Source organism: Labrus mixtus, chromosome 1 (genome assembly GCF_963584025.1).
Source record: "Labrus mixtus chromosome 1, fLabMix1.1, whole genome shotgun sequence".
Classification (NCBI taxonomy): Eukaryota; Metazoa; Chordata; class Actinopteri; order Labriformes; family Labridae; genus Labrus; species Labrus mixtus.
Window position 1 is genome coordinate 21024764 of NC_083612.1, and position 16202 is coordinate 21040965.

Here is a 16202-nt window from a genome sequence, read left to right on the forward strand (position 1 = left end):
TGAATTATGTCTAAAAGAGGTGTTTCCCTAAAATATTGTGAATGAGGACACTCGAGTTATGAGTGTGTCCTACGAGAGGGAGTTATCTAAAAGAAAAAACTGGAGGAGGAATCAAAAACTACATGATATTTTAAAATGTCATTGTTTCTGTACATTTTTCATTGCCTCACTCTTGTTGCCAGATGTATTTCTCTTGTGGCTGAAATGACACTATGATGGTGATACATTTTCTGGTTCGCATTTCACATTATTTATGGTGCCTGTGTTGATGTAACATGCTTGTACAACTGGTCTAATACAGAAATGATGACGGGTTTGCATGTTACCAATATATAAAGGACAGCACGATTCCTTATTTTCATACAAAACTTTCATATAAAAACATTATTATAAAATGTTTTCTACCTTTACAACACTTTTTTTCAATAAAAGGCTTGGCTTAATAGACATTTCAATGGTTGAAATCACCAAAAGGGTATTCAGGATCGTCTTTAGCTCTTCAGAAATTTGAAGTTATTTAAGCTTCAGTTCTGCTTGGGGAAACATTAAAAAATGTTGAACAGGTTCGTTTCAGCTACATAGCTCAAACAAAATAAAACCTGTGAACCATCACCTTGCTGTTAAACTGGAATCAAGTATATTTCTTAGAATACAAGGTTATCAAGTGTAGCATTTTCTAAATGAATGAACTCAGATATTTCTTTTTGGGCATTGAAATAAAACTTCACACAAATCACTGTGTGTGTTCTGTCACATAAAGCAGTGATTTCATTCATTAACCAGATTTCCCTCTGACTCAAATCAGTGAGGGACATGAGAACATTTACAAAAGTGAACTGATCTATTTAGTATAAAGCGTCAGGGGACGACCTTTGAATCGACACTCTTGTAAGAGGCTTTTACACGCCTAATTTATTCTCTTCATGAGGATTTTGCCCTCTGGAGTCAGAATAATTAATTGTTTTCAACACCAAACATTATCCAGCGCATTCATATCCATGTTTTTCAATAACTGTGCCATTTATTGGAATTACCAACCAGAATGTCCTCAAGTTTTATATCTCTGCTCCTGACACCAGACTCTCTCTCTAACACCAACTGCATCCCTGCCCACAGGCTGCAGACTGCTTGTGCTGACAGATGAATCAGACTTTTAAAGATCTACAGCAGAATGTTTACAGAGAGCATGGCTACAGTCATTTTGTATTTATCCAATATGAAGAACAGTTGAGCCTCTTTTATTTACTTTATTTCAACAGATGCCAATGCCTGAAAAGGAATCTACAGTCACAAAAAAAAAAAAAAAACTTTAAGGTGGCAGAACTAATAACCATTTAAATCAGCAGATCTGTCTCTCTACAGGTTTAGTATCTCTACTGGTACTTAATGACCCAATCATAAGACCTTTCTATCCTGATATATATGCTTAATGCATCTTTCTTTTTTATTCATCATTTTATTTCCGGTAACACAAGACTGATAAAAGCCAAGATTAGCTGGTCACACAAATATGCAGTTTTAAAATGCCAGTCATGTTCAAATAGCTTAAAACCTAAACTCTGTTTAGAATCGTTAGGGGTGTTTATATGTACTGTTCTTATTCCAAATATGCACAGTAAAGACAAGGGAAACCCAACATTTATTGTAGTTGATTACATCTAAATGCTTTTTTGCATGCATTCACACCTATAGTTAAGGTTGTCCACTTTTGATAGGTGTAACCAAAAGGCCTCTGTGTGTGTGTGTGTGTGTGTGTGTGCACCACCTGCAGATCAGTGGATTGTGTGAAGCAGCTGATGAGGAGGTGTTGAGTGTCACCTGAAATCCTGTGCAGTTGGTTTCTTTTGGCTTGAGACAAAAAGGGGAGTTGCTCATCAAAATAATGCTTTATAGCACTTCACATTGAAACTTTAAAATGGTCAACACAGGGGACATTTGGCCTGCTAAACATTGGCATATTAGCGCTATTATTATGAACATGTAGCCAGCTACTGTTAAACTTAATGCAGCACTGAGCCACAGCGTTGCCTCTGAGAGCTGTTAGCATGGCTGTCCATATTTGCAATCATGCACTGATTTTAAAGCAATGCTTCATTTCTGGAGAAATATATAAAAAATATACACTCTCTGCTTCTTTATAAAGTACACCTTTACAATGTATTTGAATCTTTGAAATTGCCTATATGTACCTTTACAAATCTTACAATGCTATTAATAAACCCTTCCTGTCACTCTCCTGAGCAGCCGTCCTCAGCTGTTCCTGCTGTTCCCCTGATCATCACCTGCCAGCACACCTGCCCCTCGTTTACATTAATTAACCACTCGGTATGGGCCCACTTACACTAGTCCTCTAACTGATGGCCACTATAGAAGTTAGAGCAAATTAATTAACGACTAGAAGGCATTCCTAATTTATTTTCTAGTATTGTTAAATATTCTCTGTCTACACAACACACCAACAGGCTTAATGATCATCAACAAAATTACAAAATAATCACCTACCATCATGCAGCACCAAGAGAAAATAAAATGTGCTAGTCTCAAATCTCTAAATGAATGTACAATGCAGAAAAAAAAAAATAGCACTGCAGACAAACACTGTCGATCTCAATGGAGATATTTTAGCCAAAAGCCACTATATACTAATTGCTTTGAAAACTTTGCATTTCATTCATTTCGAATGCCTTCATGGCAGCTATTTAGAGATCCCATATTTATAAACAAGCAGTGTCATATTTTCAATGGTAAAAAAGGAAGTATGAAGGTATATTTAGTTACTAAGAAACAAGATTTCCTTCCTCTAAAACTGTTTCAAACAAGTCTTTAAATTGCTCTTTCTCCCAGAGGACAGAGAAATTTGAAAGAGCTGGAAGCATGTGTGAGTAAGTTGTACTTTCCTGAGCTGCGTACCACGGCCTGCAAGCACAAGCATGCACACAGACACCTGCTCACATCCATGTGTATGCATGTGCTCCCACCTCTGCTATCTCTCTCCCCCACTCATTACCTCCGCTGCACTCATTGGAATATCAAGTCTGATAAAAAAGCCAAATATAACTGTCCTCTGAGCATCAACAGAAACGTTGATTTATACTGAGCTGCTCAATTGACTTGACGACTGGATTTTGCTTGGAGCCATCTTGGGAGCTGTCGCTATCATTTGCAGCTAAATCAGCGCCGTGTTAATGAGTAGCTCTCTAAGGCCTCATGGCCATTCAGTCAAACTACGAGCTGCTAATTCACATCCTTGGAGGTCAGAGTAAGTCATGAATAATCAAATTGCCTCATCATAAACAACATCATGATAAAACTGTCTTTCACACATATATTCATATTTCAGAATAAGGGCTGCAACTAACGATTATATTGATAGACAACTATAGTCAGTGAATATTGAAATGATTCATCGACTTATCATGAAAGGTTTGCACAATAACTTAAGGGCTCTTATACATTTCACATTACTTTTTCAAACTAAAAATAATGTAAGACATATGGGGTGCTGGTGGCCCAGTGGTTAGTGTGCGCACCCCATGTAGGCTGGAGTCCTTCAAGCGGACGGCCCAGGTTCAAATCCAGCCTGTGGCTCCTTTTTCTGCATGTCCCCACTCTCTCTCCTTGATCTCTGACCCTATCCACTGTCCTCTCTCTCCATTAAAGGCCCAAAAAGCCCCAAAATAAATCTTTAAAAAACCCAAAACAATGTAAGAAGGAGGATTTTGTTTTGTAGGTTGCTTTAGTAATGTTGTAAAAGTTTGATCCACTGTTAGTGATAAGAATAGAGAAAGACAAGAGAGAAAAGATGAAGTGTCATAAGAGAAAGGTTTCAAGGTGAGGGACTGAAAATGTAAATGAGGAAAGAAATCCCTGTGTGGCTGTAACTTTGGACTGTTCAGTTGAATGTCATGGTTAATGTTAAGAAGACGTCCTATGTGCCTTCTCTTCAATTTAGTGGAGGAGCGGATCACACCTGATCCATGATCACGTGATCCGTGGATCAATAATCAAACTATCATCATGGTGTAAAACAAATGTACTGCCACTAAATCTCTGTGCAGAGTCTTAGTGAAAAGAATACAGCATTTAATTATTGCGTGAATGCATTGTGGAGATCTGCTGAACAAATAGAACGATAGGATTCTAAGATATGACTTCTTTTGTGGACTTTCACACAGAGAGAGGTTGAAGTGTTTATATCATAGTGTGTATGGTTATTGTAGTGGCTATTTTCTGTCTTATTAATAAATATAATGTATATGTATATGTATTGTAATCATCTTTTTAAACTCAAAATCTGATGTTTAGAATACAAATAAGAGTTATTATAGTTTACTAGGAATTTGACGTGGAGTGCTATAGCCATCTAGTGTTAGAATTTCCATGAATACGTAATCTTCATAATTATTCATTTAGACGTGTTATAAAGCATACTCTTTGATATTAGCTATAGAAGGTGTTATTTAAAGACACCAATTTATTTTCCTACTTTATTAATATGTCTTATTAAGAATGTTGACTGTATAACATGGTTTTGTTCACCTACAGGCTGGGATTAACTGAGGATGTTCACAGGTGGTGTGATTTTCATCTCAACATGAATCTGATTGAAATGCTAAATATATGACGTGAACCTACATCAACGTGGATCTGATAGGAATAATAGCGAAATGAATGTGTGATGATGTATATATGTTTAGATTCTTATTCTTAACCTTACTGAGTAAACTCGGTTTAATTTAAACATTTGTCCTCCGGTCAGAGTGGGAGTAACCCTTGGGCGGCCCCCCTCTCTTGCAGCTGATAAAAGTTCAGACTCAGCTCAGATCTCCAGTTAGGTTCTTGCTTCTTGCTCTTGCTCGCTTCTCTTCGGACTTTAGTTCGAATCACCTTAAGACTTTTAAGTTTGCGCCGTAGAGAGACGAATCTCTGCTGAACTTTTATTTTCAATGCACATTTTTGAAACATCGGTTATTTTTGCTCAAACAAGGCTTTTGAACTTTCTTCTCCAAAGTCTTTGCTCTTCAATTTTAAACGCCAATTTCTTAATTTGGATTCATCGAGATGGCCATCAGGTTAATCTGAATTGGAAATCGACATATCAAAAGACTCTTTAATATTTTTCCTGTTGGATCCACTTGGAGCTGATGACAACACAACCACGACGGCTGAACTGCCATTCTACCTCCATCCCAGCTGCATACTCCGACTAAGGTGCTAAGGCATCTAATCTGGCCCGTGGACCTCTCTGGGCCTGAAAAGAACCACTTGCCGGAGACTGAAACGCGGGACCAGTCGGCGGAGTTCAATTGAACACAATTAAGAGCGTTGGTTCTGCAGTGGGTGTTGAGAGATTAAGGTTGTGTCTATTCAGAGCCCCCTTTAAATCCAAATAGAATCCCAAAATTTGTTTATCAACTTTTTCCCTTTTGGATCATTTGCTGATTAAGTCATTCAAACAATACCGCGTCTTATCTCGTTACTAAATATATAATGTCACCATATGTTATAATTGCATTATCCCGATCAAAAGAATCATATTCTTTATCTGTTTCATCTATACCTTATTGTTTAAAATTTCTATATTAAATTTTACACATAAAATTCAGAACTTTGTCTGTGTGTTTTCTGGTTTAAAGAGGTCATATTATGCCCTTTTTGGGGTTCGTATATTTAATCTATGTACCTACTAAAGTATGTTCACAATAGCTAAAGTTCAAAAAAAGTGTCTGTTTTCATGAACTGCTGCTCCATGCTCCGGCTCGCTTCTGACTCTCTCTCTAAGGCTCTGAAGTGCCCACGTTCAGAGTCCCCACGTGTGCCAAGTCTGATCTGACTGGTCGGCCTGTCGGCTCTGCCGTAATTGGTCAGTCGCTCAGCACGGTTCTCGGAAATGTCACGCCCCTTTTACCATATTGGGAATGCAGCCACTTTAGCTCCAAGGAGAAAAAAAAACAAAAAACAAAAACATTAGCACCTTAGCACTACTGTGCTACCGCAGGCTACGGCATATCGTAGGCGTGCTACAGAAGTTAATGGGCGTGCAACATGAGCTGCTGGGCTTGCCATAACGAGCCAATGGGCTTAGATCAGTGATATCACACTGACAAGACGTCACACTGGCACATTTTTTTCGAGGGGGGCTAGAACCGAGCGTTACATGCAGCTAACAGGAGGACATAGGAGAAGCCGCGTTTCCGCGGACTTTGAATTTTTGCACATAGATGTGCCTAAACATGCACAGGACACTTGGAAAACACACTAAAGAGCATATAAAACCAGAAAAAGCATAATATGACCCCTTTAACATTTCTAGAACTTACTTCTTTCAAGATATGAAACTGACTGAATAATTAATTAACTTAAACAGTTAAAGTTAATTTCTTCCTGTAACAGGAAGTGGTGCCCTTTTCTGAATCCGAGGTTAAATAAAGATATAATAGCTTAATAAATTAATTATGCTACAATAGTAAGTAATTTCCTTTTTGATTAGTTGATCCATTCATGTTTCAAGACAAAAGCCTAATGTTCTAAAACTTTATCAGTTACAGTAAATAAATTGATCACCTCTATCTTTTGGTAGATTATCAGACAACTAAACAAGCAAAAAGACGTTGAGGAGCTCTGCCAAGCCGCCTTTGTAACATAACATCTAGTGTCATTGAGATTGTGAAAAACAATTGTTATATGCAATCCTATTCACTTAAATTCAATACTGCTTTGTTAATCCCTGCGAGGAAAACTTTGAGAAACAACTCAGCGCCAAGAGCAACAAACACACTCACAATGTATAAAAGAAAAAAGACCTTTTATGAAAGCAATAAGAAACAAGACTAAGTGTGGAATACTAAATAAATATAATTATCCCCCAGTGCAGGCAAAGACATAAAATAGTTGTACAAAATTTTAAAGTTGTCATCTTTTGCAAACTTATTACTTTTGTGAGCAACAGGTCTTTAGAGGTGGGAGTTCTCAGATCCTTCACTTTAGTACAATAGACAGAGTGTAAAAATAATTATTTATAAGAAAAGTTTAGTGGTATAAACTTCTCTTAAAAATATTGTGAGGCGCTTTAACTGGTTATGAAAAAGACTGAAATTCATACTGACGTGTCTTTAAACTATAAAAAGCAAGCAGGAACATCAAGAATATGATTGATTCATTCTTCACAATAATCTTTCATGCCTTTGGCTCTGTGTCACACAGTAGTCCCTTTCACACATGCACTGCACTCCTGAAAATGTCCTGACATTTTCTGGTTGAGCTGCATGTGTGAACGCAAGCAAAGGAATTTTTCACCCAGACTTTACACCGACATTTTTCTGCCATCCCCCAGTAAACTTTCTGCAACAAGTCGATGTGAAAACGCAGAGAGGAAATACTCAGGGTAATTCACTGTGAGCAAAGGAAGGGGAGAGGATTTTAATAATATGTGACTAGTGCGAAACCAGTGGAATAATCGTGTAGTTGCTTCTAACTCTTTTCTGCTTGGCCAGAGATTTCCAGCATGAAAGTCTTTTTTTTTTTTTTTTTTTTTTTTTTTTTTACAATTTCGATGGAAATAACTCATGGTGAGAGACATGATAGACTCTTTAAAGAAAGCAAGATGAAATTGCATTTACAGAAAACACTTTATGCAGGTACAGGAGAAGATCAGCAGAGGGATCAAATGTATCCCTTTCCTCCACAGTGGACACCAAAATCATCTCACACTGAAACTTCCTCAGGGTAGTTGGAAGTTCAAGAGAAGAAGTTCTGTCAGAAAACTGAGAATCAAAAGTAATAGTAGAGTGACTAATAAACACAAAGAGCATATTGTTGTTGTAGTTTGTCATTTTTTGGTAAATATTAAAGACTTTGGTAAATATTGTAGTGCATACCATGTTTTTTTAAAACCTACGAGAAAAAATGTAGTGAATTAAGTAGTAGAACCCCTTCAATGAAATGAAAGGAAGTGCAAGTAAGAACTCGTTCAATAACGAGCAGCTGCTAGATTTTTTCCCTCATTTTTGTCTTCCATGCAGCAAACAGCCCTCATGGTGGGCGTGTGTGAACCTGCTCAGTGGGACTCGTCAATAAATCCTCCTCGTCTAACTGTACTTAATACAGAAAAAAGGCTTTCTGTGCTGTTGCCACGCTGCCTTGTCCTAGTAACAGTCCACTTAACTTCATCACATAGTAAGAGAAGTGGAATAATACTTGTCTCATCCATGAGTGGGAAGCTGACACCAGAGACGCCTCTTCTGACCGTCCTCAGTGAGTCAGCTAAAGTAGATGTTTCATTTTGCATGCAGTAATGCTTGGTGGTGTGGGAACACTGCTGGTCTCACAGTGCACTGAAAGTAAGTGTGTGTGGATCTGAGTTAATGGCTAACCAGGACCTTCTAGATGTGCGAATCACGGTGCTGAATTAAAATATGCAAGAGTGAGGATGTACAATTCCTGGACTTGACTCATGATAAATGAAGAAAATGTATTTTTAGAGATGTCAAAAGTGCACTAATGACTCTCTGAATTTGCCCGGAGCTCGCTGAGTGTTGACGCCGGCGGCCACTTACAGTCTCAGATTATGGCTTTACATTTGCAGAGGATTCTTTCCCTGCAATTATCAGGAAAGGGCAGACAATATGGCTTGTACTTAAAGTGACAGGTCATTTTGTTGGAGCGTATTTTTATACATTTATTTATTTTTTTGTTAATGCAAATATGCACTGATATAGAGTGACACCCTCAGTCGCCTCGAGCATTATCCCCATCAGACTCTGAGCAGCGCTCTCAAACTCTAAAAACGACAAGTATTAATGTGAGATCTGTCTCCATGCCCCTGCAGTTCATGTCAGGGGCCTCCAAACAGGTTTACTAATGAAGCGAGGACAAATACCCAAAGCAGATGATAATAATCATGCTGCCTGACTGTGCATGTGACAAGGAGTGAAAAAAGCTGTGAAAATGTGAGACTTTTTTGATAATAACCGGATGGCTGTCCTAGTTTTTAAATTGGCATGAAAAAAAAAACAATGAGCCACAGATTTGGATGACATTTTAGGAAATAACAAATATCTTTCTGACAGAGAGTTAGATGAGAAAGGTAATCTCACTCTCTCGTCTTTATGGGGAAAATACAGCCCGCAAGTTAGCTTAGCTTAGCTTAGCACAAAGACTGTAAAGAAACGTGAACAATTCGGGCTTGGCTCCGTAGAAAGGTTAAAAAAAAACTACCAGCACCTCTAAAGCTCACTAATGAACTAGTTATAGCTTGTTAGTTTATTTTATTTTTTTAAATCAACGTGTGAAAACAAGAAGTTGTGTTTTTACGGCTGGTGTGGAACTATTTCTTGCCCACAGATGAAGTGTGTTAATTAGTGAGATTTAAAGGTGCTGCAGGCTGAACTTTTTTCCCTTCTTATAAAACCAGGCTGTCTTTATTTGTTTCAGCCGTTTCTGTTAAAACTTAATATTTAATGAACAACAGTAAGAATAGTTCTGATCTTATCTAATTTTCTGAAAGAACAGCTAAAAGCTTGTTTGCCTGAAAATTGGTACATGTATTGGGATGTAAAATGTGTAGTCTGTATGTCATATACTAATTCAAATATACAGTGCTTGAAAAAAAGGGCACATTAGCTTATTTATTCTTAAGAAAATGGACAAATAAAAGTTTATATTTCAGCATTTATAGGGTAAAGAATATTTTGAGTAGGCTTTTTGTGATGATCTTTGCTTTTTTTTGCTTTGGAAAATCCCTTCAAAAGAGTACCCAGTCATACCGATTTGTTCTTCTGCTTAACTCTACCATGAATGATCTTTTTGTGTTACAGTAACAGAAATAGTTGAAACATGACTTTGGGGTAAGGTCACCAGGGGCACCTGAACAAAGCTCCGCCCAGCAGACGCCTACGGGTGCCAGGCTGAAAGTGAGACCTGCCTCCAGGAGGAATGTTTACCCAAGCTTAGCACAGAGCCTTTATTGCTCACAGCAGCATGAGTTGAATCCTGTCTGCATTTCACTTCTTCTGCTCCAGCTCTGTTCCATTTCATACAAGGGCCTGCCCAAAATGAGACCCCCCCCCACACTCTGATGACAAGAATAGCTCCTTTAAAGACACAGGGTGAGAGAGTGTAAGGAAATTAACCATGTGTGATCAAGTATAAAGGAACTGTACACCAGGTAAGGAGGGAAGGCTTAGAGGAATTTGAGCAAAAGGATTCCAGGAATTCCTACTAGAGACTCGGAGTTCAGTTATTTATAAAGAGCAGGGATTTAAACTGTTGTCTTTTAACAATATTCATAATCAAATAGGATACAATAAGATACTATTTAAGGATGAATTGACAGGAGGACTGGGAAATTTAAGTTAGAAAAATTACAATGCAGTGTAATATAACTGTGTTTCACGTCTCAGAGCTGAGCATTTTAGTGGATTTAGAAAGAAAAGCATTGCATAATGTTGTGTCACCTTACATTTTCAGGTGGACTCCTGGTCAGCATATGAGGAGTTACATGTATTGCACTTGTTAAAAGATTGTACAGCTTGCTTTAACATTTAAAAGTTATACTAAATGAATCGTGATTTCTCACACGAGTCTGCAATTCTGCTTGTACTTCAGTAAGGATATGGAAGAAATATCAAATGTAATAGCCTATACGACTTAATTGTAGTTGTATTCATTCGGGGAGAACATTGGCCTATAATAAGACATTTTATACAACAGCCTAGTTCTAACTATTTAGCTCACTGCAGTGATATTCTCAGCTGTGGTTAAAGCTTCACTTTACTGATCATCTTCTTACAGTCCTTTGTGCTCTATCACACCCTGCATATAACCTGATCTTTAACACACAGGAGCTCCTGCTGTATCTATTTCCAAAGACAATGCACACACGCAACAGAACCTGTCTCTCTCTGTCTCATATCTCTCGCACGCACAAACACACACACACACACACACACACACGCACGCACACACACACGCGCGCTCTCTCTCTCTCACACACACACACACACACACACACACACACGCACGCACGCACACACACGCACACACGCGCGCTCTCTCACACACACACACACGCACACACACACGCACACACGCGCACACACACACCTTTCATGGACTTAAGAAGAAAAGCTTATAAAAACTTTCTTTTCATGTAGCTCAGATGATGAGGGCGCAGGTAAAGTACTAGATACTGTATGAAGCCTTTAGGATGTTGTACCTTGTATGTGCTGGTTGACCACGTTCTCCAGCCGGTCGAGCCTCTCCATGATCCGGAATGTGTCTCCTCTTTTGTCCCCTTCTAACTTTCTCTCCGGTATAGGCATGGGAACTTTGATGTAAATGTTTGCGATGTAGTTAGTAACCCATCCGACATAGAGCAGGCACACTATGTTGGTCATGCCGCTCAGGATCACGCATGTGGACACCAAAGTTTTGGTTCTCCTGGTGCAAGCCATGCCGACATCCCTCCATACAGCCTGCAGGATCCCGTTTAACCGGCGCACAGGGCGACAGACGCCCGTAAAGAAAACGCAATTATGAAGTTATTTCCAGCGATTTTACAGATGTGCAGAATCCAAAGCGCAAAGCTTTTGCTCAAAAAAAGTGATGTGAATTGACGCAGGTTGCTGTCAAAAATCTACAGGTGAAGGTTTCCTCCCTCGCAACATTGCAAACCTCCGTCAGCTCCAGTTGCATGTGAAGATCAAGGAAACAGGCAGCATCCTGCAGCAGCCAATGGGAGGGATGGTGAGGACTGACAGCCGCCGCTGCTGCTGCACGCGCCTAGCTGCGCACTGATTTACAGTGGAAGTGGATCTGACCGGAGTATTTCCATAAACCCTGAGCACAAAGTGGGGTAACCTAATTCTACCCACCAAGACAACGACCACGCAGACACCAGTCTGCACATTTTATGTTTAATCCCCCCCTCAGTGAGACAAGTAGTGAGACAAATCAAGCTGAAGATCCGAGAGTTGATTATTATTTTGTCCCGTGCGCGAGCAGAAACACTTTAAGAGTTAGGCTACTGGGATTAGAGCTTTCCAAATTAACATGAGTGATTGGATTTCTTGCTGCAGTACTCGATGAATCCACGAGATAGAGACAATGAGGGATGAAGGTGTGGTGGGGTCCATGTTATAGGTCTGGCTCTTGTCCGATTCAACCCTTAAGACATATGTTTGCATGCAGAGAAGAGGATGCACTCGTGCGCATTTGGCTGTAATTAAACCTGTTTGAGCAAGGAAATATTGCATGACTGCTTATTTCATCAAATGGGCAAATACATCTACCAAACTGTATTGTTTGATTGTTGATAATGAAAGTAACCTTTAAAATATTCCACTTGCTAATTTATCTTTAAAGGTCCCAAAATGTGTGGCACTTTGTATTCAGTGGATTAGAGTTTGGAGGTGGCAAAATCTATTATGTCTATGCAGCACAGAATTGGAGAAAATGGTGAAATAAATGGTGAAATAAAAATAAGAGAAAAAGCATTAAAAGGCATAATTCTTGAAGAGGCTTTGGCCTTGCACACACTCCATGCACTAATTCTCGTGTCTGCAGGAATGTAATTCAAACTGTGAAGCAGAGCCAATGGATGTGTGTATATAACAGCTGTTTGTCTCTTTTAATGAAAGCATTCTGCCCTGAAATTTCTTTTAAGTCGTCCTCTTACTCTCATCAAATCATTTTGCTTGTTTGGAAAAATCCAGCATTTGTCTGTAACAAAAATGAACGCTGAGTCAACATGATAACTGCAGAACGTGTGAGCATGTCATGTTTTTTTTATGTATTTTGACAAAGAATCTTGATTGTGTTTTGACAGTGTTTTCCAGGATCCTCCTCGACATATGATTATTTGCTAATGACAGACTTTGTCATCCAATCTGTCTGACAGCTACAACACAGCAGGCTGCCAGAGTGAAAGTTTTGTTCTCTGTGATGAAAAAAAAGATTTTTCACCAATACATGATTTGTATCCCATGATATCTTGATTAAGTGTTCTGTAAGAAAACGACACAGACAGACAAATAACCTTAAATTTCAGTAATACTATCAGTCGCTGCCTCTCAGAGCAAAATTCAATAGAATCATGCTGTTTCTGTCTACTATCATAAACCACTGAAACAGAACAAATACAGGAAATTGAATATAAAACTTTCAAACTGGTTATTTTAAACTCAAATACACATCTGATGACTTGAATTAAAAGCATGCTGTTGCGTCAATTGTCTAAAACTTCTTGTGACAGTCAAAGAGCATCAGTGTCATATAATCAAATGACAGCCCTCGTCATCGTCCTGGCTGCTCAGCAGCAGCCATTTATGGCAGCGAGATGATCAATGCAGGACAATGCGGCCCATTTATCTCCTCTATTAGACCTGCCAGAGTGCAAAAGTTTGCTGTATGTGAAGGGTTTTCTATTATCCAGTTACATGGTGAAGAAGAAATGCTTTCTAGCTCTTTTTGCTCATTTGATCTAATCTTAACACACACGTCTCTACTGAAAGTCAATAAAACTGTTTCACACTCCTATTTCAGTTCAAGGTACAACTCTGCACACAAACAATTACATTTTAAAGTTTGAAATACTGACCAGGGACTCATTTAAGTCTGTTGGGACTGAAACAATAAGTCGATTATTTAACAAGTATACTTAATTTCTTGTATAATTTCTTCAAAAACTTTTATTTAATTATTTAATTATCCAAATTATTAGCCCTTACTTTCTGTTCAGTGACTATGATTACCACAGATTGTTATGACATTTGATTGACAAAATGATCAGTCAAGAAAGTATTAATCAGATTAGGCCTAATTGAAAAATAAATATCAAAGTCCACAATTTAAGATATGTTACATCACATACATCAGATATTAAACCAGCAAAATATTTAACCTTGCAGCATTTTCCGTGTACTTTTCAAGTCCACACAAGTCCTTGAGTACTTGCTTTCTACTTACACATCACCCACAATATGCATTTTGTAATGTGAAAAAGATAAATATTTAATGGACATTTTAAAAAGGATTCATTATTTATTGTACTATTAGCACAATGGCTTAAACTGACTTCAAATGATCCACACGATGCTCAGACTGCAAACTGCACTCAAGTAGAGGGAGATGGTTGAAGAGATAAATATAATTCAAGTGAATGGAAATTAAAATGAGAATATTACATCTTGGCTTGATGACCAGTCAGTCAGTTTGAAGAAGCAGATTCAAAGATTCACTCTTTTCTAACATACTCATTAGTACATCACAACAGCGGTACCCAAGCCTCCCTTAAGGGTGAGCACTCCTCCCACAAGAAGTTTTGTGAATATATTTAGGCCTATGGCATAATAACTGAAACATTGATCTGTACAATTAGATTTTGTCCAGTTTTGTTGTTGTTTACAGCGATGCAAGTGACAATGACGATGATTATGCCGTGTGAATTTATAGGGAAACAGAAAAGTAAGTTACTCCAACATGTTCACTCTAACACGTTCCAGGACTTGAACCAGGTGTCGAATTTCTGCCAGAAAGTTTGTGCTAATCAGCTGGCCATAGACCACATACTTTTGTAAACAATATAGAATGAGGGAGAGTGGATGATGTCTGAGGTGACAATGAGAGACTGCTAATACAGTACCACTAATGAGGATGCTAACAGCTAACAAGGAGGAGACATGGTGTTGCAACAGATCGAGGATAATAAGGACGATGAATATTAAAGTGAAGAAAAAGCTCATAAGCTGTAAGTAAGCTTCTGTCGAGTGCCTTGGGCTAATACTAGCTACAGCTAGCTAGCTATAGCCTAATTGTTTGTTGCTGTTTCCATGGTAACTTAAGATGAATCTTGTCTTATTTCAGGTGTTCATTACCCATTCCTGAAGGAGTTGAAGTATCTCTGGGTCTTGTTCTCCTGTGAGAGTAAGATGGACCGTGAGATTGACGGGTGGATTGGCTCAGTGTCGGCGGTAATGCGGCCACTGTACCAAACCGTTGTGGTGGAAAGGGAGCTTAGGCTATAGACAAAGCTATCAATTTACCAATCCATCCTCGTTCACACCCTCAACTGTGGTCATAAGCTATGGGAAGTGACTTACAGAATAAGATCGTGGATACAAGCGGCCAAAATGAGTTTCCCCCATGGGGTTGCTGCACTCAACCTTAGAGGTAGGGTGAGAAGAAGAGCTTCTCCTTCTCATCGTAAGGAGCCAGTAGAGGTGGTTCGGGCATCTGATTAAAATGCCTCACAGACGCCTCCCTTTGGAGTTTTTCTGTGCATGCCAAACTGGGAGGAGACCCCGGGGTTGATTCAGAGTTCGCTTGAGGGATTATATATTCTGTCTTGCCTGGGAATCGTTGCTGGGGAGAGGTAAGTCTGGGTTGACTTACTTTGCCTGCTGCCACCGCGACCCAACCTCAGTTAAGTGGAAGAAAATTGATGGCTTTTTTGTTGTTGTTTTTTTTTTTTTTTTTTTTTTTTTTTTTTAAAGAAATATTCTCCTTGCGAGTGTAATCACTGAATTTAAGCCCGCCTCAGGACAGTTGGAGGTTGGTATCAGGGACCTTTGATCCTCCCTCTGAGTGATCTACCAAGCCAAGCAGCTGTCACATTTATCTGAACCAACAGTCTCCTTGCAGGCTGATTAATTGCTGCGCGTAAGAGGTTATCCTAATCATCTCTGTGAGGTCTAAGAGACAAAGAGACTACACTGGAAGTTCCTCTGTAGTGGAGACAGCCAACATTAATCAACAAAACACACGTTAGACATAGTAGAATTAAGTCTGACGACACAGTAAAGATTAGTAAAAGAAAAAAAAAACTTAGCTCAAAGCTCCTGTAGAATCTTTTTTAATGACTTTAAATTTTGGTATTCATTGATCTTTTTTTTAGGCTGATGTTTTGGAAGAGACACTAAATCCCTTCCAGATTCAAGAAGTGCTGTTCTGAGGCTGACCCTCTGATTGTCTCACAATCCTCCCATTTAACGGTAGAAATGGCTGACTCAAATCCAGCCCTCATGTGGTGTGGGAGGCTGACCCTTGCCTCTGAACTCTCAGTGTGCGGGGGAACCTGCTCGAAAAAGTAAATTTCCCTCGAGACGAAGGATCACTTTCAATTAACTCACGTTTAACTGGTGCACTCCACTGATTGTTGTACAGAAGACTGAAAAAGGCAATTATTTGTAGTTTAAAAAGTCATG

At 38.9% G+C, this 16202-nt stretch overlaps 1 protein-coding gene across 1 annotated transcript in view; it reads right to left on the reverse strand.

Annotated features, from left to right (window-relative positions):
- Positions 1 to 12148, reverse strand: part of galnt18b (UDP-N-acetyl-alpha-D-galactosamine:polypeptide N-acetylgalactosaminyltransferase 18b) — a 77150-nt gene extending 65002 nt beyond the window's left edge. Inside the window, exon 1 of the mRNA XM_061037988.1 lies at positions 11216 to 12148. Coding sequence (XP_060893971.1) covers positions 11216 to 11453 — 238 coding nt within the window. The 5' untranslated portion in view covers positions 11454 to 12148. The remainder of the gene's footprint in view (positions 1 to 11215) is intronic.
- Positions 12149 to 16202: the final 4054 nt, after the last annotated feature.